The 26,585-nt window shown below is 46.0% G+C and overlaps 1 protein-coding gene across 1 annotated transcript; it reads right to left on the reverse strand.

Moving 5' to 3' along the window:
* Positions 1 to 530: 530 nt before the first annotated feature.
* Positions 531 to 25,997, reverse strand: NR4A3 (nuclear receptor subfamily 4 group A member 3). Its single transcript, XM_032183255.1, has 8 exons — positions 25,915 to 25,997; positions 23,941 to 24,099; positions 20,538 to 21,424; positions 18,475 to 18,604; positions 17,337 to 17,509; positions 12,026 to 12,225; positions 10,616 to 10,794; positions 531 to 1,016 (listed from the first exon to the last, which is right to left on the reverse strand). The coding sequence occupies exons 3-8, from the start codon at positions 21,420 to 21,422 to the stop codon at positions 754 to 756; spliced, it is 1,830 nt and encodes a 609-aa protein (XP_032039146.1). The 5' UTR covers positions 21,423 to 21,424; positions 23,941 to 24,099; positions 25,915 to 25,997; the 3' UTR covers positions 531 to 753.
* Between the last annotated feature and the right edge of the window lie 588 nt (positions 25,998 to 26,585).

Below are 26,585 nucleotides of genomic sequence, written 5' to 3' on the forward strand. Positions count from 1 at the left end.
AAGTTTGGAAAACTCTGTCGTGGTAAGTTAGTGCACGTAATTTTCTCACTTGGTTTCTTCCATTTATTTTCATATTAAAATAAATTAGTTAATAAACAAGACTTAGTAAGACAGCACTTTAAAAAATTGCACTTGAACATGGGAGCTAACAGCCATTGTCATTTTGCTATATTGGATTTATATGAAATGTTCAATTGAATGTACTTTGTTAAAAAAGTGAATTTTTTTGTTTCGATTGTGCTGATGTATGTGCCCTTGATGCAGGAAGTATGCTAAAGGTATCGTCACAAAACACATACTACCCTGGCAAACAACTATTTGCTGTTCTTGTTTTCAAACACACAGCTTCTACCATTTTATTCCTCATGTCCCATGAGGTGTTAAACAACAGGTTTGAAACAGTCATGTTAACCTTTTACTGCTGCTGGGATAGCATTGTCCAAAAGTGCCATATTAGCCATTTAAAAACCCCAAATCACACACGGAAAAAAAAAAAAAAAAAAAAAAAAAAAAAAAACCACCAACAACAACAACCGGAAAAAAAAGGGGAGGGGGGAAAAAAAAAAGAACACAACCCCCAGACAGTAAGCCAGTAAGTTTTAGGCCTCAGGTTGTAAGGTCAAAGCGCCAGAAAAGACCTCATTTTAGAGCTGGAGCTGCTTTTCTGTTAAGTGAGGGCAGAAATGTTAGCTGTAAGTCACGATCCATTTGCCTGCTCTGGTGGGCGTTTGCCTTTCAGGAGGGTGGTTGGACTCAGAAGGGTAGGGTGTCCAGAAACAGCCTGTCGATAATGGAAGGGGCTGGCACCAAATCTTCCAGTTTCAGGTAAAAGATGCGCTGCAGTCCCAGTGTGCAGAGAGAGCGCAAGTCAGCAAGAACACCCAGTACCTTAGGCTCTGCGGACTCGAGCGGCTGTCCTTTGTTTTGGCAACTGAAAGTTAAGTGATCTTTCAAACTGCTTGTGATCTTGTTGCATAGCTCTTCCACTTTCTTTGGTTCTTTTAAGCCATGTCGTTCTGCAAAGCCAGGGCACAAGAAGAGAAACACAAACACGTCAGCATCCCTGCTTCAGCTGGAGAGGACTAATTTTTCTTCGGCGTAACTACATACGTGCTCTGGTACTCAAAGCAAAAACATGCTTTAAAAAGTGTATCATTTCTTAGAATGGCTGGGGTTATACAATGCCACTTAACCTCGCTGTCACACAAAATAGGAGATGATAAGCCCCCGTTTCTTTTTGGCTGCAAAAAATGGGTAGCAGAGATGCTCAGCTAGGACTGAAATTCTAGTACCAGGAGCCCGAGCACCCTGCATCTCTCGCATAATTTCCATGATATGAGACAGAATTAATTGGGTGATTTTCCAGCAAAACTATCACAGGAGGTGTTTTGGAGATTTCCGTGCTTCCCCACCAGTTGTGAATGCTCAATAACTATGGCAACCATTATTTATTCAGTGAATTCAAGTGGCGATCGATATCCTTAGCCAGCTCCATCAGCGCCAGGCCCAGAATTCCACCAGGAATTTGCAGACACTCTTATGAGAAACTAAAGGCACCTCGCCATCCTTTGTTATTTTGATCAGCTCCTGCTTTTTAGTTTATTCATCTTTAAAAGGCTCGAGATAAAAGAAGCCTGGAAGTTAACTATTTTGCTTTGAGTGAGCAATGGCTGAAGTGAAAAGGCTGCTATGTTATCCATCACAAAAACCTCAACACCCCGAAAAGGAAGGGGATCTGGGGCTTGTCCCCCTTTGAATAGCCTTTTAAAATGCTACAACGCTGCTAAACACATCCACAGTTCTTTAAGCTTAGGTACAATGAATCAGATTTGTGATTCATTCAAAGCAGCCTCTTTACTGGTACATGAGAGAGATAATTTTGTGTTGTTTGCTATCGAGATTCAGTGGGTGAATTAATACAGCATTTCAGAAGAATAATCTCAAATGATTTTGTGAAATTTTGATTTTTTCTTTGATTTGGAAATTCACAGATAAGAAAGAAGTGGCTTTGGAACAAAGTCCTGGCCATTTACACATGAAACAGCATTATACCAGGTAAGTTAATCTAAGAAAATGCAGGTGAAATTAATTTTAACCAACTAGACATGGAAAAAATAGTGGTGGCAGCAGATGAGCAGTGAGCAATTTTGGCATCTCCTATGTTTGATGCATTTGAAGTTGTCTGCCTGCCCTAGCCCTCTCCCCCAACCCTGGTAGCCATGGGCCATGTTGTGCCCACTGCCACAAGTCCTGGTCCTCCCTCTTCACTCCAGGAGGAGCTGGCAATGGATATGTTCTCTGTCCATCCCCCTGATAAACACTGAGTACATTTTTTTCTACTCCCAGAAGCAGGCGCAGCAGTGCCTTGCCCTGGTGTGTGTATATAGGCTCCTCGCTGCCTCCCCTTACCAATGGCTTTGGCTAGGTGTTCTTGACAACCCGATAAAACAGATACGATTCAATGAAGGCAGTCAGAAGTGGAAAGGTTTGATTTTCCACTGATTTTCACCCATTTTACAATTTTGCAACTTTACTGACTTATGCGGAGCGAGCTCCTGAAGAATACTACTTTGGGATCAGAGTCAGGCTGCAACCACGTAAACCTCTGGCCATTAAATCTCTGAACCATTTAAGTACCATCATCTTTCCCTTCAAAGCAACACTCATCCAAGCAGTAACAGCTACTTCAGACATCTTTTTCACCTTGGAGGAATTAAAAAACCCTGTGTATTCTAAGTGCCTTGTTTACATTAAAACATGAGGAGTCAATGAATATTTAAAGCCTTTCCAGTAAATGGTGTATAGTGTAATTACGTAAACCTTAACTACACAGGTCACTGGGAGTAAATACTTAGGCAGATTCTGCCATTAAAAATCTTGGAGGATAAATATTTTATATAAATTTGAAAAGCTGTATTTTTTTTTTTAAACCACTAGCCTACTGAGAGAATCTGCAGGACATTAAGTTAATCTTGTGGTCTTTGAAGAGTTTCCATATTTAATCTGTTTTGAGGTTGTTTCCTGGCTATGTTAGCGAAGATATCTTTATAGATCTACAGAGCTGAAATACTAGAATGGATCCAAAACTGACTTCAAAATAGCAGGCTACGTTTTTAGACCAATGCCTCAGTAGATTTGTGCATTATAGCAGAGCACGGAAAATTATCTCTGGCTCTTGAGCACACAGTAATGTTGTTAACATTCCAGGCCAGAACTAAACAGCCCTTGTCTTACACTGACCAGTTCAGAAGGTTTCATGAACAAATTGTGTCTTTGACATCTAGCCACAAAGCAAGCCAATGCAAAATACAGCACGTGCAATGATTGTAATATTAGCAGACTTACTTCAAATAACAAAATCAAGGAAGTTCCAGATTAAGACATACTACCTCCCCAACATGCTCTGTGGTACTACAACACGAAAGCAGTCTCTGATAAACCATATTGTCCTCCCCTGCATGAATCATCCAAAAAGTAGACTTTGCTACTTTCAAATCTCTACAAGTTTAATTTCTCACAACTGGAACTGCCTCCCTGGAAAAAGGGATTTTCAGTCTCCAACCCTTAAGGCATCCCTTGATGACCCGTAAAGTCAAAGCTATCAATTCGGAAGCCCCCTCTGCTAGTAAAGGGTATTTTGCCCTGACATTACCATCACAATCCGACCATTACCTCTCTTGGGTAGATTTGAGGATTCTTGGGTCTAATTCACATCAAAGATTTAAATCTAATAGTTAGGGTTCAAATAGCAGGAAACACATTTTCTTGCCTTTTCCACATGACCAGTGTCTTTTGGGCAAAGAAAGACCCGCTGTCTTTCTTACTTAACTGTATGGGAGCAGGATGAGGCACTGTGACAAGTAGGTGCCCCGTTTCTGAAATCAGTGGCCTCATAATCATTCCCAGTCTTCCACAGGATGTTCTTATCCACACATGACTGATAAGGCCAAGATTTATCCCAAGAAGGACAGCTAGTCAAAACTAATAGATTTTCTCTAACTGATTGAGGAGGTGTGTAAATATTATTGTATTCAGACTTTCTTATAAGGACAATTAAAAAGGCCTGGGTAAAGTGAATATAGGATTTCTCAGCCGTGTGTTTTAGGATATCATTGATTTTTGCAAGAAAAACGGTGATTTATGGCAAAGATGCTCTCCATAAGCCTGTCAAAATGATTCATCGGAAGTCTTGCCTCTAAAGCTCTGCAAACTTAGCAGCTCATTCTGGCAAACTGAACACGGCAAGTTTTTTACACCTTTCCCCTTTTCCCACACACAATTTCCAGGAATCTCAATGTGGCTCTGTGCTATAATTATGCTGATCAGCCAAAACTTGATAGGAAGAGAGAAAGAGAGCAGGGAAAGCTGTCACCAGCTGTGCTAGTCCTTCTCTCCCCAGTCTCCGTCATGGGGTATATTACACCAGGGCTAGGCAGAATCAGTGCTACCTTTATGAGAAATGCTCTTGCAGAGCGCGAGCATTTCGAAGATCCTGAGGATCTGAGAGACTCTTAGGCTCCGTGCCCTGTGTTAGGGTGGGTTAGTTTTAGCTTTCATTAATTCTGAGGTGTCAGAAACAGTCCCACCAGACATGCACCAGATTAATGGCGCAGACTTAAAATAGGCCTCTTGATCGTCTCGGTTTCAATATAATTATCTGATTTTCTCTTCCCCCTTCACAATCCTCTTCCCCTTCTATAACTCAAAGAAACGCCAGGCTCAGATGCCTACAGCTTTCTGATCACCTTGCACGTTCTGGGTTGAACAGCAAGGCTGCAACTTGACAGAGCCAGGAGCATCCCCTTCTCTTGCAGCCTGGCCCATGCTCACCCTGCCTATCACTTTGCAAGATGGTTCAGATTTTAGGTGGGTGAATCGTCTTCAGGAGGTGCCCTATATTATATATAGGTGCCCTCTGCAAGGTACCTAAGGCCTAGAGCTGAATGACCACAGAGGACATCAGTTTGCTCCCTCCTCCTTTAAGAAGACCGCGCCGTAAGACAGGCCACCAGTTGCTGCAGGAGGAGAGAGCTCTTGCCTCAGCAAAATGGTGGGAGGGGAGAAGGAGGAGTGAGCACTTCACTTCAGCTGCTGACAGTATTTCCCTCGTCAAAGTGGAGGGGGGAAGGCAGACAATGCAATCTGGAGGGATTTTTTTATAACCGGCTCTCCTACACTCCTCCAGTCTGCCACCTGCTCGTGTGTAGACCCAGCACACGAAGCACCCACTCCGGAGGATCCTGGCAGCAGGACTGAAGGGTATCTGCTGCCGAAGAGTAGGTGAGCCTCCCTTTCGCAGGCAAGTTGGACAAATCCATGTTCAGAAGGGAACTGCAGCAGCCGGACCCTTTTTAGCCAGCCTGGACTCATTACTGTTTCTTGGTATGACTGATGGTGCTAAAATCCGTGTTTGTAAACTGGAACGGAAAGCCCAACAGCAGGAAGGCAAACAAAACTCATAATTAATTGAAACCTCACAATATTCTTCAATGTTCTAGTGCCAGCCTAACAAAGCACTAAGAGTGTGAATAAGCCCAGTATATACAGTGGCTCTGGGCTGGTCTGTAAAATACTTAAAATAAAACATATGCTGAAAGAGCTTGGCTGAATTAGGGCTAGAATGCTCTGTACTCAGCAGCATCCCACTGAGAGTGTCAAGTGTGCAAAACAATAATATTTGGATGTGGAGAGAGAAAGGAAGAGGCAGAGGGGAAGAGAGAAACAAAAGGAGAGAGAAAGAAAACACCAGCAGTTTTAGAGCAGGAGGAAATTTGAAATTAAGCTGGAGCGTGGCCTTCAGATGATCTTTGTTGTAGCCTCAGTCCTTGTATTTTGGCATTACAAATGGTCATTTGGGAGGCCAGAGGAGTGTTTTGAAAGATAGCCTGAGCTCCTATCTGGCCTAATCTGCAGAGCTTCACCATCAACACCGTGTAGGAGCTAGAGGAGGTCCACATGGAGTGGCTGCACAGGAACACGTGTGATCCATGCAACACACCCAGCTGGTAGATGCCACCATGTGCATCTACCACTGCAACTAATGACAGGACCTGCCCCAAGGTGAACAGAGCTTTCTGTCCCTGCTGACACTCTTCCTTAGCTCATAAGATCCTACGTCCCAACAGAACAAGTGACCCGCAAGAAAAAGAACAGGACAACACTCAATTCTTGCTTTCATGGGGATGTGGGGTGAGTGTCTTGTGGTGTTTTCTAATTACTTTCTTCTGGCTGATGCTCAGAGCACTGCTAATGTGCTCTGGAGGAAGTTGTGTCCAGCCCTTCTTAACCAACTGAGGGAAGTAAAAAAGGAGAAGAGAGACAGAGAGAGGAAGATTCTAAAGGAGTACCTTAAAGAAAAAAATGATGTGCTTTGACATTGAAGAGTTTTAACTGTTTGCAAGCTGCCCATAATAAACTAGACAGCATTTCTTTCACTCTGGGTGCTCTTTCAAGCTTGCGTCCTATCTGAAAGGAATTGAAAATTCAGCAGCACTCCAGCATGGCACTTTTCTTTCTATAGAAGTTACTGGAAATTCCCAGGAACCATGAAATAAACAGAAAAAGCACAAATGTATGGACTTGCTAATGGATGCAGATTTACAAAACCTTTTCCTGTTTATCTTATGCTGTGCGTACCTCCAGCTCTACTCAAAGCAAGCAGTGAATTAGCGAGCATTGTAGTACTCGGTAGGTCTCCTGCTGTTCCCTTCAAGATTACTGAGCAGAATGAATGGCCATATATGCCTAGAGCCATGCCCCTGTGCTGTCACCTGCAGCTGCAGCTGAGATAGGACGTGGAGCTTCACAGCTCCAAGTAAGTCAGTAGGGTTAGTTAAAGGGCCTTGGAGCTACCACAACTGTTAGTGGGGAGCTGATTTGACACCCCAAAATGAGAGAACAGCCCTCGGTATCTTGGGACACTGGGAACAGTGGAATGTTGTTTAGCCCCCAACACAATCTTTAACATTTAGCCCCTCTTCCTTCACTAGGAGAGGGGTGTTATCTCTCCCTGTCACTCTCACAGAACAGACAGAGGACCTATGAAAGAGCAGGGACTTCTCTTAGTTTCCTCCTTCACCAATACTTTCGATGACTAGCATACGAGAGGTTTTGTTTCCTAAGAGCACGTCCTCATTTGGGCGATGGAGAGCACTCAGGAAATCAAGCAGAACAAGCAGGTTATCATTCACAGGGACATTTTTTGTACTAGGAGAGAGAATTTGTGAATTTGGTGCTACCTCAGATGCTGTACAGTATTAAAACCAGCTCTGACTGCTGCACATCACTGGGTTGTTAATTTTTTCCCTTTTTTTTTGGTTGAACAATCAAGTAATGAAACAGTGGCTAATGTAAAATGAGAACTGGAACAATTCATGTAATAATTAAGAAAATTTTGCTCAAGCCAACATTTTGTTTTGCAGTGTTTCTAATAAAAGCCAACAACTAAATTCACAAAACAGCTTTCCTGCTTCTTCATAGCTTGCAGCCCAATGACATTAATGTTCATCGGGGACATGGGAGATCCGTGGCCACCTTCCCTTCCTGTTGGAATCAGACCAGACACTGAGACTTGGGTGTCTCGCTCAGCACCAGCTTGTCCCCAAATCATCATACACAACGGCCACTCTGTGGCCCAAAAAACATGTCAAACGGCCTTAACACAAAAGACAGTGACACTCAATAGTCGGATATCCTATGTTCCTGGAAAAGGTCACTCTCTCTTGCTCTGACTCACAAAAAGGATTTGAACCAGGGTTTCCTAACTCCCTACTGCCTCCAATAAAGGAGAGAAGAGCACCTTCTCCGCAGGACAACAAATGGCACACAAAACATCCACCTAAATCTAAGCCATGCCCCAAAACGGTTACTTGAAAATGTTCAACAGAAATCGGATTTCCAAAGTTCATCTTCATTGTTTCTTCCTTTCGGTGGGACTGTCTGAAAACCAGCACGTGACTTGTCATACTCAAACTGTTGAGAGGACAGGAAGCCATTTCTCGTGGGATGCAATATCAGAGGCAAATCTCAAGATTTTCCTGATTATGAGTATTTTGAATATACTACCATTGAGAAATTCTCAAAAGAACCACTGCCCCAGCTTTTTGGGCTGTGGTGCTCCCTTGCTCCCTTAGCTATAGTTACCTCATTTCCTCTCTCATTTTTTATTTTTTAATATTGTTCATCTTTATGCCATGCCATCCATTTTCAGGTGGCCAAATTTCCAACTGAGTCCCTAGGTTAGCTAAGTGCCCTTGGAGATCTGAAACCTGTGAATATAAATCAATAGACACGGGAGCCTTGGACTGCATGAAGGTGTACTCTGACCTCAAGAGCAGCAGAGATACACTTCCATGGTAAAATAAAAGCACAAATAGAAAACTACATTAATTTTAAGCAACATCTCATGCAGGGGAGAAAATCAAGAAAAGCTTGGCAAATGCAGAAAACCTTAAAGCTTTTATGGACAGAAATGCTTTCCTTTTAAAAGCAACAATTATTTCCATTTGATTAGAAACTTTGGGAAGACTAGTACAAAACAGCAAACTCCTGACAGGGCTGTTATCAAGGAAAGGATGAAATGTGGGGCTTTATCAATTAAGAGATATTTCTGTTAAATGCTGTAGGATGATCTGAGCCAGCCACGGGACAACCTTGACTCTTTCTGTAAGGGAAACCAAACAGTGTCTGACTGAACACAAAGTAAGACACGGCTTTGTAAGGAGAAAAACTTTTCTTCCTATAGAGTAGCTTTTCCTATGTTCACATGGAGAGTTTGTACGGGATCCTATTTATCTACCTATATCCTCTCAGTCTTCAGGAAGATAACCAGAAACAAGCTCCATAGATATATATCTATCTAAAAAGACATACCTAACTTATAGTAAATAGCCTAAATCAGTGACAAGCACTACATGTATGTGAGCATATATGCCTGTGTGCAAATATATATGGAGAAAGATGGCGACTGTCCTTGATTGATAGATATAGAAGTACATATGTGTACATCTATATTGTATTCGTTTATAGGCATTTATGCACACACATGTATATATAGATATTTGCATTTATATTACCTATATGTAAGCATATCTGCATGCTTGCGTGTGGATGTTTATACACAGAAGTCAAAAATAAGCTGGGAATGTTCTTACTCAATTTAACATTTTGCTCATTTTGGAAACGTTTCATGTACAACAAAGTAACCCCAATGAGTTATTTTGGACTTAAGAGTTTCATCAAAGACAGGAGAATCTGGGCCTTAATTTAGCATTTCCGAACTGCATAAAAAATCAACATTAATCAATTAAAAACTGAGAATACTTCTGTTAAGAAGCCAAGAGTTAATGTTACTCCATGTAGAAACTAACCCCTCACTCAAATGCAGGAGGGAACTGTATGATCTAAACCCTGAAGCCAAAATCTTGGCACCACAAATGTCAGTGGGAATTGGCCAATTTATAGCATTGTTTTGTTTTGTTTTGTTTTTCGATTTGCCACTGAGTATTTTATCTCAGTGTTTCCCAAGCATCAACTCATCCTAGGTAAAATGAATACTGCAGCTGATTTTGCTGAGGCTACCGCCTGCAAACCGGTGGCGGCCTGAAATGCAGGAGGAAATCAATATCCATCCCAGCAGAGCTCCTGGCATCCCTGGGCAGACTGAGCTGGAGGCATGCTGAAGCACCAGCACGCACGGACAACACGGTTGCAGTGCCTTTCTGATAGCCCCTTTCCTGAAGCGAGCGCGAGGCTTTCAGCAGTGATGACTGCTGCTCTGACTTCTGCTGTGCTCCCATGGCTCGTCAGGAACCCTCTCCCCCAACCTTTCTTCATTCTGCCAGCCATGCCTCTTAAAACTACCAAAAGCCCAAAGTACGCAGCATGCGCTTCAAGGGGCTTTGTTGTCTCAGGAATGAGAAAATTGCACTTCATAACATTATGTTCCCCTGGCTTGTACTTCCCAGCCAGATTTGGCAGGTTCTTACATTGGTTCCCTGCTGTTCACCCCATCAGGCAGAAGGGGTGATATGGTCACATGCACATGCAGAAGCTTTTGTAAAACTGCAGAAGGGACTTTTCTCTTACTATTCTCCAGTTTTCTCTCTCAAATAAAAGCAGTACACGGAATACCTATTGTACCTTGGCTCCCCAAAGCAGCCTGCCTGCCCTCATGAAGGACTCTTTCTGGTCCAGCTGCCTTGCTGAGAGGTGAGCTATAGAAGCTGTATGGCTTCTAGCTCTCGAGCCACCCCAGCGTTAGTATTCCTATGCAGAAGACTTATCCCTAGCCATTTCACTGTGCTTTTCTGGGAATTCAGCACGTATTTCAAATGCTTTTGTGGGAGCTACTCAGTTTGCTTGGAAGCAGTTTGCATTTTAGAGACTATTCCAAGAAAACAATGAAACCATGAAGAAATAGAGAGTTAGATTACACTTTAATAGGTGTATCTGACGGTCTAATGTTACAGTCCGCAATTTCAGTATGGTCGTTACAGTGCTTAAAAACCACACTCACTTTACCTGGAATATTGCTAAGTTAACTGAAATTGCTTGAATCTACATCAAAGTAAAGTGATAAGAGTCTGAAGCTTTCTATCAACAAAGGAGCACTTACCTGTAATCATAGTTAGAGCTGATAAACTTGCTAAGGCTGGGATATCAAGGTTAAGGCTCTTTAAGTTTAAGGAAAAGTCTTTAATTGAGTCGAGCCACTCCCCAAATCCACGAAGGCACTGAAGTCTATGAAGCACAAGTCCATTGCAGAATACAAACTTATCCTCAGCAGTGTCAGACCTCGAATAAAAATAATTGAAAAAATTATAAATGCATCCTCTACTTTACAGCAGCATGCATAACCAGTATTGAAGTGTCTGTCATTTAAAATCCAAGGCATATTATCCTGAGACATATGTGGGCATTCACGTTTGACAATATGCTTCTCCCCTGGGGCAGAAGTACAACAAACAAGCTTCTATGATTGCTTACTTCGTAGAGTTATAAGCCTGAGGTTAGCTGTAGCATGTGGTGTAGGCTGTCTAATTAGTTAAGATTTTGGTCCTGCCCAAAGGCATAAACAGAGAAGACATTTTACATTAAATACTGTATGTCTGAGCCACAAGAACACTACGTGCATGCGTTTTGAAACACAAAACTAATAAAAACTGAAGAAAGAAGAGATTCTGCAACTCTCAGCACTTATTTAGTGTCATCTGTATCTTTCATATTATTAAAACTGATAGAGAAAAAACAATGGAAAGCGCGTGTAATAATGCACAACACATAACATAATAGGCTCTTTTATGTGAAAACCTGTGTGCAGGAGCAGTATTACAGCCAAGCTCTCCTCTCCTCCCCACCCTCCATTGCCAATATCCCCGTTAAAAGCTGCATGCAAAGGTCATTTTCAACCTAAAGAAACAAGGGCATAATTCAAATCACCAGCTTGGAATTTCCCCAGTCCCTGAAAGTGTCTTTGGTAAAACGTCTTAACTAGTGCCAGACTGACAAATAGCACCTCACTCTGCTGAATGACTTGGTATTAAGAAGAAAAACAATCTGAACAAGATTTTAAAGCTTCTTTATCCCTTTCAAAAACAGACTACAAAGATGTGCATGCACAAAAAAAATAAAAGGGGGGGGGGGAAGGGGAGGAAAAGCTTTTATACTAAAAGTGCTTTTCTATAGTTTGTGCTGATGAGTATGAAGCAAACTTTCTCAAATCGTACCCAAGGATCAATTTTGATTACTAGAGAAGAGGATGTGGTATATCAAATAAAAAGAAGCACATTAGTGAGAATTACACTCTCTTTTTAAATCACTGTCTTTTTTTTTTTTCCTTTTCTGCATTTTAAAACAAATTAAACACCATATCCTGCGGATGCAGACATTGCTGATGTTTTGTTTGTTTGTTTGTTTTTAAATTGACAGTGTTCAAAGGTATCACCACATTTACATTTATTCCTTAAAAGCATTCAGACGGATGATTTTTCACATCAGCTCAAGAGGAAACGAAATAAATAGTTACCTGATGGAGAGTCTTAGTACAAACAGCTCCAAAAAAGCTGATTCTATGAGTAATGTCTGATCTTCTTTTGGGAGGTCAGTAAATCCTGGAATTTTTTCTGCCCAGCCTCTAGATATGTCAATGGAGGCAGTCAGAAGATTATAGAACTGTTGTACATGTTCTGCATCTGTGCCTGCAGCAGCCTGATCAGTGGAACAGTACTAAAATGAAAGCCACAGAAAGCAACGTTACACGCATTATAGGGCACTCGGAGAAACAGGCAGTGTTACCTGCCCCACAACATTCCCTTCTGTGGCAAAGCTTGGCATTATTGTCAAAGGCAGATGAAGCAGGTCTCAGTCTAGCTACCTGTCTAGCTACCTAGAGGCGTTCTGCTACTCAGATGCATATGGCAAAAATATTTCCACACTTCGAGAAATCGCTTAAAATTCATAGGTAAAATATTATCACATTTTACAAGTGCCTATAAGCAATTAGTAAACACAAACGGCAGCCTGGTGGGTAGGATAATTTTTAACACAATAGAGGAGGAATACTATTTAACTTACTACAATTAAACAAATTTCCCATTGATGAATTTGTCTCGGCACGTCCAAAATGCAGATTTCTTCCCCAACCTCTCAAATTGCATTTTATCTGACAGTGATAGAGACATGCAAGATAAATCATCTTTTATCTGACACGTGCAGCATCGCTTCATTTGAATACAGAATTGGTTGAGAGTAAACCAGCTGCCCCGTATCACCTCTTATCCTGCAGATGGAAGCGTTTCAGGTTCAGGAGAACCTATTATCCTGCTGACGCGGCCATAACTCTTCCAGACAACCCTTCGACAGCCTCAGCTTGCCTAACTTCCCCACGACCCCCTGACAGCTCCCTCCCTGCTGTCTCCTGCTTCCTCCCCGCCAGATCCCTGTCACTTCCCCGGCACGGCTCTCTCTCTGGCAGAAAATATAATGGGAGTTTTCATGGCTTGGTCTGATTCTGCACTTGGGAAGGGCGGGAGCTGAACAGTTAGGAATTTACTGAAACAGCAGCTTCCCCATCAGACACCGCGTGGGTTATTTCTGGGAGAGGCTTTGCACAAATGCTGCCTCTGGGACTCGGCCAGGAAAAGTTGGGGTGGTCCCCATCGCTGCACACCCTCTGGAAACTACTTTCCACGTGCAGTTAGGGCCTGAGTCCATCAGCCTGAAGGTTTTCCTAGCATCCCAAGCCAGAAGGGAGGCAGAAAGACCCACAGCTCTTCTCAGTAGGTAACAGTGCAGTGGGAGGACCTCATTACAGGCATGCCACTTTGGTGGTTGCTGTTGGCAGGTAAGGGATGAAGGACACAGTTTCACAGTCTGATTGATCATTGAACCATAGCAAGGATGTTACAAGTCCCAGATACACCTGGCCACGTCTGGGGTATTGGTGCTAGCCCTGAATGACCCCCTTCTGCTCACTACCTACATGACTTCTGTACAGTGAGCTCAGCAAATGCAATGTGTGATCCCTATGCTAAAGTTCACGAGGAGCCAAACTCTGCCCCAGCTGCCCTGAAGGATGACAGCGAGGCAGGAGGAGGCCAAATACGGGCAGGATGGGGAGCAGCAGTAGACAATTTGTATGCTACTAGAGGCTTATTTGTTCAGTCCTCCACCTGAACAAAGCAGATGAGGAAGGCTCAGGCAGTGCAAAAGAATACTCCTGGCACTGGACTGCAGCAAGATGCACCAGGGTGGTTAGTAGGCAGAAAAAATTGAGTGCTACTTTAGACACCTTGCACCCCCTTCTAATGAAGCTAAGTGAGTGTGAGGAGGTGGGCTTTTCCCATCAGCTTTTCCCACTTACGGCCTTCAGCTCCTCAAGACTCTGGGAGACCTGCTCTGCTGTGCAGGAGCTGAGCTGCGACTCCTTTCTATACAGGAAAATGGAAAGTTTCGGCTGATGGAAATTCCTGCCTTGCCTACAGGCAGTGTTAAGGCAAAGTGTGTTCTCGATCCTCTGATCAGTGAAAAGGAGGGAAAAGAAAAGGAAAAGAAGAAAGATACTACCCTACGTTCACCCAAAATATAACTCATCACAAGCTGACGTAATTATGCCAGGTATTAAATTGCTCTCAGTATTCATAAAGCATTCCTCTGGCAAAAGTACGACAAAGTTTTCACATTGTCTAATGAAGCTGAATGCTACCCTGTCACATAACTGAATGTTACAGTGCTGTATACCCCACTGGGCCACTTAATTAGATAGAATGCACCAAAAAATAATTTAACCTGTATTTGTTGGCACAGTTTAGCCCATGGGAGCGTTTTCAGAAGACAGTAAAAAATTACAGGGAGCGGCATAGTTTTGAACCACAGGAGTATGTCACTGCTTGCTACAAAGAGTAGCTGAAATAAAATATTATTTACATTCAATGGTCTTATGAGTATGTAAGGAAGCACAAAGCATATGTATGGCTCTGTTCTGTGCCCCAAATCTTTTTCTTTTTCCCCCCACATGGTTATTTCATTGAGGAGAGGTGATATTTGACCTAACTTCTGACCAGGACAGCTGGTAAGCCTGGAGGGGCTGAGTCCTGCACGGCTGAACCTGCCAGAGGAGGCTGGAGGCGCTGCTGGGGAGAGCCAGCGGGGAAAGCTCTGCCCTACTGCCCTCAGGAGTTCAGGGATACCCGACTTATGCAAGGGGGAGATGTATGTGTAGCAAGCAATGTTAATTTATATGGCGTATCTAAAAGCCTGGTGGTGTTGGAGAGCTTGATAGCACGACACAGCCCTACCCTTTGGCTGCTTTACGACACCTTCATGGACTGCTGTAGCTGCAAAAGTCTAGCAACGTTGGCTCAGCATATTTACAATCCGACAACCAGAAGCCATGCTTCCTTTTCCATGAATCTCCCCTTCTTGTGTCTGAAGCATGGATTTTTGCTTCATTTTTGGCCGGGGCTTGGGGTGGGATTATTGGCTGAATGCCGCACTCCCCCTCCAAAAAGGCAACATTTCTATTTCAGTCAGTGGCTGTTTTGCCCGAAGAAGGACGGCAAGGTACAGGGTCTGCTTCTGCTCTCGCTTACTGAGAAGTCTAAACTCATGGAATTGTACCAGTAAAACAGGTGTGAGACCTGACCACGGCCCTTGGCCTTTAAAGAGTTCATAAACCAAATTCTCTTCCTAGCAATTGCTTTTTGAAACCAAGTACCTAAATATACCATTGCTGTGGGCTGGTAAGTTAAAACCAGTGCTGAAAGGAGAAGTAGCGATGTTCTCAACAGAACCGGTTCCACTGTGTTTTGCTTTAAAATTTGTAGGTTGTATAATTTAATTTTATACTTCTGGCGTAGGTTGTTGCGTTTTTGGGGAGGGAAGGGCTACACGTTCCCCTCTGAAACTCTTCCTAGTATTTTTGCAACAGGCCAGACGATGTTACGGTTTGCAAACATGAAGACCATGCTAAACATTAAGGTCGTGGCAATGGAAGTGTTAGGACTGACGCCAAGCCAGGTTTCCAGATCTACCCATTTGTGGTGCACGGCAGGGTCACGGCCTAACCGAGCGTGCCGCAAGCCGGTCGTTACTGGCACAGGATCCTTTGCAGTGATTTTTTAGCATTATGGTCAGATTCCTCTATACTTTGTTTAGTTAATCTCAATTTTTACATGGTAGTCGTTCCTGATCTCCCTTAACTTTTTTAAAAAGTATAAAATTTATGAGAAACATACGAATCTATTAATTTTTACCTTAATTTTGTATTATCAGTACTGCCAAGCATAACAGACTAATACATTTTTATGTAAATAAAAACTTAGATATTAGTAGGTCCTAAAACATAATCATACATGGTCTTTTAGCTGCCAAAACTAAATTACTCTGCTGTCAATCCTATGCTTCCTGTAAGGACCAACAGGGCTGTTTAGCAGTGAGATCTATGGGCTGTTTTCATTAGAAAAGGAATAGCTACTGTAAGTCAAAGAAAAAAGTCACATAAAAAAAAAAAAAAAAATCAGAGTTTTCATCTAATTTTGTAATTTTACACCTGTAAGCAAGTAGACGAGGCTGGACATTGCTTTCATGGACTGGGCTGTCTACTCGTGTAACTCTGTGGAACCCAGTAGATTCCTGCCAAAGTGCACAGTGCTTGCAGAATGACCCCCTGAGACCTTCTGGGTAAGTTAAAATACACGTAAGTATGGCCAGAGTATTCTCCCCAAAAAGGCTGTCAGGCACTAAACAACTAGATTCATAATATTAATCTATAAAATTCTAGAGTTGTATACACACAATTGTATACAGTAGCTTGAGGAAAAGAAGCTACAACATGCCTATAATTGCTAAATTACATACGCAAGCATATTCTAAAATAGAATATTTTTATATGATTACAATAAAATATGTTTTAGTATTAAATATTACTTAGCAACAAGTGATAAATGGCCAATGTAAATGTTGTCTGAATACAGCTGTATTTTTCACAGTCTGAGGCTTAATCATATTTCATTAAGAGGGAGGAATTTGATCTTGTTTTTCCTTAGCTGTATTTTTTTCTTTTCATGTATTAGCCTACCTAAAAGTGTATTTTACAAGCTATTTCAATACTGAATTTTAATAACTACAGAACAGTTTTATAAAGCTTTCAAAATATCCCATCAATATTTAAATGGCAAATACTATATAATAAGGAACAAGGTCACAAAAATATATAATATGTGGCAAAGCTTTGCTGAATTAATCTTTCAGAATTTTGATCTAATGGTCTGTTTCACAAATGTGAATTTTGCTTAACAACTATTCATGCTGGGGTATCCTAAGCCAGACCCTGTCCCCGTTTAAATAATGGCAAAATTCCTGTTGATTTCAATATAGATCCATCAAATGTTACTTTATGTAACCTTTATAGCATACCGGGAAAGTTCAGTTAGATTTTAGCATTCGTAACCTGAAACTTAAGATACCAGCCAGATGGACACTACCGAGTTTGGTAGATTAATCGATCGTTTTGTAATGGCTGGTGTTCTGGCATAGCCTTTTGCGAGAAGAGCACTCTGTTTGCCCGTGCATTGTTGCTTTCGCTCACCCATGTGAGCATACAGCAGCTAACCTTGTGTTTGAGATCCTGACAATGAACAGCCGCTAACACTGATTTCCAGCTCACCTCCTTTCCCATCATTATCCGCCTGCCATGAATAGGCACGGCTGGCTGGGCAAACTTCTACTCTCACCCCAATTTGAGATTTATTTTCATTTTAGCAAACTGGCTGGTAAGTAGGAATGCGGTTCATGACTCATTTCCATGCAGAAAACAAACAAAGAAAAGCGAGACATACTCTTGAATAGTCAAGCTCCCTGGGCGTGGAGTCGGTTAAAGCTCGGACGAGGGCGTTCATCATGCTGATGGGAGGAGAAGGCGGGGAGGGCTGAGAAGGTTCTTGCTGCAAGGGGCTCTTTGGTTTGGAAGGCAGCCGACCTCTTCTCCCTTTCAGGCTGTCCGTGCGGACAACTGCATAAAAAAGAGGGGGATCAGTTGTGAGGACACCAGCAGACGACCGATCAGACCGAGCACCTGCTTCCCTCGCGATGGCCAGCCCAGCAAAAACAAGAGCATTCTCCAATTTCAGCACGTGCTCCCGATGCCTTTGATCGCAGAGAAACACAAACGGTACCAGAAGGGCGTCAGACCCCTGGTCGTAAGCAGCAGCCTGACTGCTGAGTTGAAGCCCAGCTGTGTTCCCAGCGCTCATGCTTTGTTTGCAGCACGCCTGTGTGCCCCTATATGTGCACGCACACGCACGGCTCTACTGCTGAAAGAAAACCGAACGTGAAACGCAAGTGCTACTACTGCCAGCGCACCTCCTGTATGGCAGGGTCTTTCTTTCCAAGTAATTTTAGCTTTCTCGAAGCAGCCGAAAAATATGTTCACACCATACAGGCTGTATTATCCACGTCGGTATTTGCAGTGGGACTGCTCACACGGCATTACTCACGTACTTAAATATTTGCAGAATTGGGACTAATGAGTTGATCCTGTTTCCATTTAAATTAATTGCAAATTTACAATCAGCTTGTGGGAACAAGACAAGACTGTATGCAAAAATGCACGCACGACAATGACATGCAGCCCCTTTGAGATAATGCGTGGAAGCCCCCAGCACTGCTGAACGACATTCAAAGTTCATAAAGGAGACATTTTGGCCAGAGTCAAATTATCCTCTCGTGACCTTGCTTTTCTCGAACTCTGGGGTCCCAGAAAGTCTAGATATGATAAACCCACTAACTTTGGTGACAAGACAAAAAATAAATCAATACCTTATTACACAAATGTACATGTTCAGGGCAAGTTAGAAACCCCACCACTGCAAAATTCACAGTAAAGACATCCATGTCTACACACACAAACACACACACACACGTAGTCATTAAATGCAACGTTCCACCGTTTGGGATAATAATAGCAAGAGTCCTTACCTTCTTTAACCATGCCGACACTGAGACACTTCTGAAACCGGCAGTACTGACATCTGTTACGACGCCTCTTGTCCACTGGACAGTTTTTATTTGCCAGACAAACATATTTTGCGTTTTTCTGCACTGTTCTCTGAGAAAAGGCAACAGAGAAACAGTAAACCGATAGTTTCAGGAACAACTTAGAACCTGACAAAATGTATTTTAATTACAACATGAAAAGCGACAGTGCAATTCATATAATTAGATAAAATTAATTTCCTAACACACTAGCCTGCAGGAAAAACAATTTTATTAGTGTTAGCTACTGACAATGAAAATCATCTAGGATTGTTCTGAAGCAAGTCTCTGGAGACAGGCAACTTTGAATGATAAAATCATATCTGAAATTACCAGGTCATCGCATCTACCTTTGGGGATTAGATTATCTCCGCTTTTAATATCCCTTTGGGAACAATTTTCTACTTGGTTCATTCCCTTGATTATTGCTGACCTTATTAAAATAAAATCAAAATGATCTGCGATGTACTTCTCTTGCTATCGCTATTGTTAGTCAAATACCACAATAACTGGTTTGGTTAGCCATTAAAATCATCGGGGAGAAAAATAAAAATACCAGAACCCCCTACAAAATATATTTAGTTAAATATTCTGGGAAAGCTAACCTGACTTGGGAAAAAGAAAATAGACAGAGGGATACTGTAGCTACATACATGTAATTAGCTCTTAAAGCGGGGTAAAAACTATAAGGAGAAATTAAAATTAGTAAAATCCTGCTGAGCCTTGGGAGATTATAATAGAAATTGTTGCAAAATATGTATTATGCATTTCCATACTTAAAATCAAATACATCGATAAATAACTCAGCACCAAAAGAAATTAATAGGAAAGCCATCAGAAGAGGATCAAATTTATCAGTTCAACATTTGGTATTAAATCTTTCCCTGCAATTAAATTATTGGGAAAATGCTATTTTATGTTTTTGTTGCATTTCAAACAACAGCTTCAAAGTACAAGGGACACAGCAAGTAGTATTCATTGCACTTTAGAACTGAAAGCTGTTTCACTTGAGAAATTAATTTTGCAGAATAAGCTCTAGCCACAGCTCCCAATGCAGGATATGCTATTAATTTCCATGGGGGCAGGATCAGGCCCAGCAGAGCTGCTATTTCCAGGCTGTTTGTGGTCCGTTTTCTAATTATTTTTAAGTAACAAGAGAGTTGTACAGGAGATGTGTATTTTAGCATGTTGCCAAAGGATTATAACGAAGTAATATTAGCAGTTCTATGTACAATAAATAAAAAAACATGCTGTGAGCCCTCCCCTACATCTATTTTTGGACTATTTTTGTTCCCATCGTACTCAGGAAATCTTTTACCAGAATAGGGGCACAACTACTATCTGTGCAGAAAGAAATGTACCAAACCAGCCCCAAATTTAACAAATCTTGAACCTATTGAACCTACTATCTAGACTGCCCCCCCTCCAAAAAAAAAAAAAAAGTCTACACCAAGTGTTTCACTTAGGCTATTTCTGAAAAAGTCCTGAACTCCATCTAAATTTGTTGCAATTAAAAAGTGCCCTAATCTAAAAGCAGAAATAAATAATTCCAGTCTTAAAAGCATAAGCACATGCTCAGGAGCTGCCTCATGTAAAGGGTCAGTGCTGCTGACTGCCTTCACAGCCTCCTAAGCCACAAGGGGACATGGCGTGGTGTGCTGTCACTGCTCGGCTAGGAGCTTTCAATGGGCGAGACCTCGCTCGCTTCCTGAACTGATGAGGCAGCAGACAAATAAAAGTTAAATATTTGGTTTTGCCCCGCGCCAGAAGTTGCCCCTTGGGCTGTGCTTGCAGCCCTCCTGGCTGGAGCAGCCTGGCTGTGAGGAATGGCACCACCACCGCCTGCCGAAAAATGAAATTGGGCTTTCGGATGCATCTCGTTTCCAGCTAGGCTTGGTGCGGAGGAGCTCCAAGCCCTGGCACAGTGGTGGGGTCGGGTGGGAGGGAAGGGGAAGATGAAGGAGGCAGGGAGGGGAGCGAGACCCGCGTCCTGGCGGAGCTCTCACCTTGAAGAAGCCCTTGCAGCCCTCGCATGTCCGCACGCCGTAGTGCTGGCAGGCGGCGTTGTCCCCGCAGACGGCGCACGTGCCCTCCCCGGACGAGGAACTCCTGCTGGGCGGGGAAGGGAGGCCACTGCCACCGCCACCGCTGGCCTCCCCCATCAGGCTGGAGGTGGCCGCGTTGAGGCCGAGCGGGGAGAAGGCTAAGGTGGCTGGTCTTTTGGCCAGGGGGAGCCCGTACGAGTGGCTCTCCATGGGGGCTTGGCCGGCCGCCGGCCGGTCGGGGCCCAGGGGGAGGCTCAAGGAGGCCGGGTCGTAGCACATGTGGGCGGCCGCCGCCGGCGTGTGCGGAGGGGAGTGCTTGAAGTGGAAGAGGGGGAAGCGCGGGGGCACAGTCTTCATGGGGGCGGCCTCCATCAGGTGGCCGGGGGGCAGGCAGGTCTGGGTGGGCTGCAGCGGGGGCTCGTCCCACAGGCTCTGGTGTGGGGGGAAGCCCGGCGTGGTGGGCGTGGAGGGCGGCGACTGCTTGAAGTACATGGAGGTGCTGGGCATCCCCTCGTCCGTGGAGGGTGGCAGCGAGGGCTGGTAGGTGGAAAGGCGGGCGTCTTCCATCTTGATGAGGGGCCTCTGGCTGGAGGAGGCGGATTGCATTTGGTAGAGGCAGGAAGGCTTGAGCTCGTAGCTGCCGGAGTAGCCCTCCATGAAGGTGCTGAAGCTGGGGAGGGAGGTGGTGGCGGTGGCAGTGATCTCGGTGCTGCTCAGGTCCATGGTCAGCTTGGCATAGTCAGGGTTCATGATCTCCGAGCTGTACTCCGAGCCATAGGCGTAGGTCTGAGCTGCATAATTCGAACCGGGCGGTGAAGGGCTATACTGCGCTTGCACACAGGGCATATCTGCAAGGGCAAAGGAGAACATGAACAGCAAGCCCCACGTGCTGAAGACACAGTCCAGACTCTTGCTAACCTCTTTCCGACGAGCTTTCCCACATTTCATGGAGCTCGGTCAGACACCCGACTCCCACTCTCACCTGGACATGGGAAACAAAAATTAAGCTCAAGTCGTTCCCTTTCTACGAGGAACATGTATCAGGGATCAGCTGAGCATTAGGTACGAGGGAGCCTGCTCTCTTCTGCTCGCTGGGGCCACTCGAATTTATACTGGTGTCAGCGAGAGGAGAATCCATCTCCAGCCTGCCCTAGATCCGCTGCTTAATATACATAGGTGTCAATGAGAATTAGATAAGCAGAATGGGAACAGTTTATGGCTCTAAATCTATCTCTGTATGCGTGCGACAGTGCCATAAAATTTTCATGAAGGGTAAACTAGATTACCAAATGCATAATATTAAAACCGATATTTAGTTTAAAAGGAACAGCATCTACAGTGGATGTCAGAGGAACAGCTCAAATCACAGTATTTGCTACTTAAGACTTGCAAACATCAATTTTGCTTACTCGACTCTGGGCCTTCAAAGCATATTTCTGGTCAGCTAATAACCCAGGGTTGGTGTCTAGCTGCTACTTTTGAGGCTTATCTGTAGTGGAACATTCTCCTCAAAAAAGCGAGCGGTACAACATATCCCTAAATTTGCAAAAATGTAAGAGAAAAAGTAAGGGGCATTTCAGTTTTTAAAAGAAAACGACAATGTAATTGTTTTTGTCCATTAGCTGTAAAAGTTAATGTGGTTCACTGGTAGCCGGGAGGGTTTCAGCAACACAGTGCCTGCAAAGATTTTTTTTTCCCTTTTACATTTCCTACTAATCCACTATTTCCTTGGTTGCTCTCAAGAAACAATGGAGCCAATTCTGCAATCCACCTGAGGTTCACCTGGCCAAACAACGTGAGACTCTAGCCCAGAATTTGCAACCCAGACTAAAAGTGCATGGTACGCTTTGGTTCTGCAGCAGAGGAATAAAATGCATCAATTAGTGCAAATACTCTCGTAATGAGACCAGAAAAGTAAATACGGAGAAAGTGTGTATCAAAACTCGGCGCAGTTCAGCTCTTCTTAATTGTGGTAATTTATATTCCTAAAGTACTCGATAGAGAATTCATATTAAAAAAAGAAAAAAAAAAAAGCCACATTAAAAATAACGGGGTTTTCCTCAGTATTTTAAGAACTCCCTTCACTTTTAACTTTTCAATATTCACTTGAACCTGCCGTGCAAGGATCCGAATAATAGGTGTCAGATCAACTTTCCATTCTTCCCTGCCCGCTTTGCAGATAAATGTAAGCCAAGCACCAGATTTCAATTATCGTGTTGTCACAGAGTATTCAGATCTTCCTTCTTCTCGAGAAAACATCAAAAAGTGGGAGAAAAAAATAGTGCTGTTTTCTGAAATTGCCAAGACCTTTCTGCTTGCAAATCCACGTATTTAGAGGAAAAAAAAAAAAAAAAGAAAAAGAAAAAAAAAAGATAGGACAACAACACTTCCACAAGCCTTGCCTTCCAATCTTATTTATGTATCTTCCCACAAAGGTCTCTTTTTCCTATCAATATCTCCGTCCGTGCCGTTCCCTGCACACACATTTCATGCCAAGCCCTATTACTATCATTTGTTTAGCTTAAGGACTGCCTGCTAAAATGCACTGATCAGTGCTTAATCGAACAGAAAGGGAAAGCAATTCCTTCCACACGCTTCCACTGAGGAACACAACTGAACGAGCGGGCAGATAATGTCACACGTGGACGCGCTGATATGCGGCCCCATGAAGGAAAAAAGCTTCTTGCTAGCCCAGAAAACCAGCAGGGATACGGGGAAACAGATCGCTGCAGGTCTGGGGGGTTGGTTTTTAATCTCCTTAGCAGCAGAGCTGAGGTGAGGGCCCTGAATTCTGCTCAAAGTGGGCTGAGAAAGCCTAAGTCTAAAATAAGTCTGACCTGAGGACAGAAAAAATATCCCCAACGTAAAGGTCTGGTGCTCTCTGCGCAACTCCTCCTACTTCGCCCTCTGCCAGCACCTTCCTCTGACTAATCCTAACCCCTACTTTTCCTCTCGGGGCACCGACACGGATCACCCCGCAAAGTAAATAACCCGGGCTTTTCTCTTCTTGACCCAACAACGTTAGGAAAAAAAAAATAAAGATAAGGATAAAAAAAAAAAAGCGGTACGGGAGGTTCGCTGGTGGGCGGCGTGTCATCAAAGCCTGGAGGAAGAAGGAGTGAAAAACCAGGGCAGGGCTACTCGGAGGTATTCTTCTCATCCTATTAGTGGCATCCTTGCGAGAGAGAGGGAGAGCTCGGCGTGAGGGATGCGCCGAGCCCCCCGGCGCCTGCAGCAGCATCCCACCCGGCGGCTCCCCATCCGCTCCTTCCACGTCGCTCGGGGGCGAGCCCCGCTTCAAGAGGGGAGCCCGGGGAGGGCGTAGGGCACCTGGCATCCCTCCTCTTCCTCGCCGGCTGCTTACCTGGCGGGTATCTTGCGCGCTGAATGGTGGGGCTGGTGGGGCGGGCGGCACCGGGCGGCGGCGGCGGCGGCGGCGGCGGGCTCCGTGCCGGCTGGGACCTCTCTGCGGAGGCTGCTTGGGAGGCTGGCCTCGGCGGGGGGCGCTCTTCCGACCCGGGCGCTGCGAGGAGCAAGGAGAGAGTCAGGAGCCGGCTAGGGAGGGAGCTCGGCCCCGGGGTGGGCAAGGGGAGCGCCCCCCCGGCCGCGGGTGCCGTGCACCGGAGGCTCCCCGTGGGATGCTCCGGCCCCTCCGCCCTCTGCGGGCTGCGACTCCTGCTCTCTCTCTTTTTTTTTTTTTTTTTTTTGTTCTTTTTCCTCTTTTCCCTTTTCTCCCCAGCTTTCCCCTTCCTCGCCTTTCCCCCCCTGCCCCGCTGCCGGGCTGCTGGGTGCCTCCCCGGCTCCCATCTCCTGCTCTGCGCCCTCCCCGGCCGCGGGGCTCGGGATGCGCCCCCCTCCCCGAGCCGCCGGTTTCCTAGAGACACTCGGTGAGCTTTGAAGCACGCAGCACCCCTCCGGAGAGCAGCCGCCGGAGCCAGGAGCTCCGAGCCGTGAGGGCTGTAAATTAGGAAGAAATCAGCCCCCCACTCCTCCCCTCTCGGCACAGCTCTTTTCTTCCTCCGTGCGCTCCGCATTCAGCCCCCGGTGCCACCCCTCCCCACCCCGTAAGGCGAGGAGGAAAAGCGTGAAACGCTCCCATTGTGACCGGGACTTCTCCAGGCGAGTTTCGAAACCTTCATTTACCCGGCAGGGACCGCCGAGGAGCGAAAGGGGGGGTGTGGGGGGGGGGGAGCTCCATTGAATTAAAAGTTTCGAGCTCCGCTTCCAGCGCCGGTGCGCTCCCGGCTTTGCGCATCCCCTCCACCCCCTGCCGGAGCCGCAGACGCTCGCTCCCCAAAATCCACGGGGTTTCGGGCGAGTTCCCGAAAGCAACCTGCGGAGAAAACCCACTCCTGCTCGGGCTCGGTCCATTGTGTCAGCGGGGCCAGGCTCCGCTCGTACGGCAGTCTCCACGGAGGAGAGGGAAGCGGGGCGAGGAATGCGACCGGAGCGGAGCGGGCCGGGGAAAAAAAAGTTGGCGGCGCCTTCCCAAAGTTTGTGGGGCTGGGGGGGATTTATTTTTTTTTTCTGGAGAAGAAAAATAAAAAAAAAAAAAAAAAAAAGTTGATAAAAAAAGAAAAAAAACAAAACACCGAGCCCCGCGCAGCCGAACCCCCTGCGGGAATCAGCCCTTTCCGCGCTTGCCTTGGGAAATAGTCTCAAAAAATAATAAAAAATGAGAATAAAAAATAAGAAAATAAAAAGCACACAACCAAACGCAAACGCCAGCTGCACCCAGGTGAGCCGCACCTCCGCCCGCGGCGCGCCGGCTATCGCGATAGCGCCGTCCCGACAGCCGTCCCCGGCACCAGGTCGCGACAGAGCGCCTCGCCGGCTCGCTCCCAGCCCGGCCGGCGACCGAGGCGCTGGGTGCCCCGGCGCACAGGTCGCGGGGCTCGCTAGCCTCCGGGGTGCCGGTGGCCGGTGCCACCGGGGGGGCTCCGGGGCTCGGTGGGACTGTCGCGACCCTGCGAGGCGCCAGCAGCAGCAGGAGCAGCAGGAGCAGCAGGAGCAGGAGCAGCAGCGCCAAGTTGTGCCGGAGGAAGGAGCCGGGCGAGTGCCATTCATCCCCGCCGGCAGCATCATTTCCATGACAACAACCAGCAGAAAGCCCTCGGTACCGGCTGCCCGGCCCGGGACGAGCCGGGGCCGGGGGACAGCGGGGAGAGGGGACAGCCGGGAGGGGGACACCCGGAGCATCCCGGTGGCGGCGGAGCTCGGAGGTGGGGAAGGAGGGGGGGGGGGGGGAGGAGGAGAAGGCGAAAGTTTGGGGCGGTCGCGGCGGTCCCCGAAAGTTGTCCGGCGGTGCCCGCGGGGTGCCGGCGGTGCCCATACGTACTCGCTTGCTGTGTGGGTTCCGTCTTTACATCGGGGTCCCCGGCGGCCGCTTCCTCACCGGGGCGAGCGGGCGCTGTCCAGCGGCCGGGCGGCGACGGGAGCACCGCGGGGCTCGGTGGCGGCGGCGGTGGAAAAAGAAGAAGCAGCAGAAGAAGCAGCAGCAGAAGAAGAGGCTCCGGAGGAGGTGGCGGCGTTATCCCGAGTCATGGAAAAACGGGGGAGCCCCGGCAGCCGGGCGAGGCGAGGGGAGGCGAGGCAGGAGCGGAGCGGAGCGGAGGGGCGGTGAGGGGCTGCCGGGCGGGGTGCCCGGGGGGCTGCCGTGCGGAGCAGAGGACGGAGGCGCCTCTCCGCGCTGCTCTCCCGCTCCGTGCCTCCGGACGTCATTTATGTGAGAGCAGCCCTAGCGGCCTCTCCATAGAGCGGCTGGAATGCGAAACGTCAATCGTGACGCCATGGGAGCCTGACGCTGCTCGCCCCCCCCCCCCATCACCACCTCCCCGCCCCGTGCGGGCCGGGGGTGAGCCCGGAGTCAGGCAGCGGGACGGGGACGGGGACGGGGACGGGACGGGGACGGGACGGGGACGGGAGCGGAGCTGCGGGCTGCGGGACGAGGCGCTAAGGGCTCGGCGCCTTCCTGCCGCCGGCGCTGCGGTGCTGCCGGGGCTGGGGCTG

Source organism: Aythya fuligula, chromosome 2 (genome assembly GCF_009819795.1).
Source record: "Aythya fuligula isolate bAytFul2 chromosome 2, bAytFul2.pri, whole genome shotgun sequence".
NCBI classification, from domain to species: domain Eukaryota; kingdom Metazoa; phylum Chordata; class Aves; order Anseriformes; family Anatidae; genus Aythya; species Aythya fuligula.

Coding starts and splice junctions, on each gene's coding strand:
- NR4A3 (XM_032183255.1), bottom strand. CDS start 21,422: ATGCCCTGTGTGCAAGCGCAGTATAGCCCTTCACCGCCCGGTTCGAAT. Junction 17,510..18,474: donor TGTCGGCATGGTTAAAGAAG/GTAAGGACTCTT, acceptor TTTTTTATGCAG/TTGTCCGCACGGACAGCCTG. Junction 12,226..17,336: donor GGGAGCTTGACTATTCAAGA/GTATGTCTCGCT, acceptor CTTTCATTTTAG/TACTGTTCCACTGATCAGGC.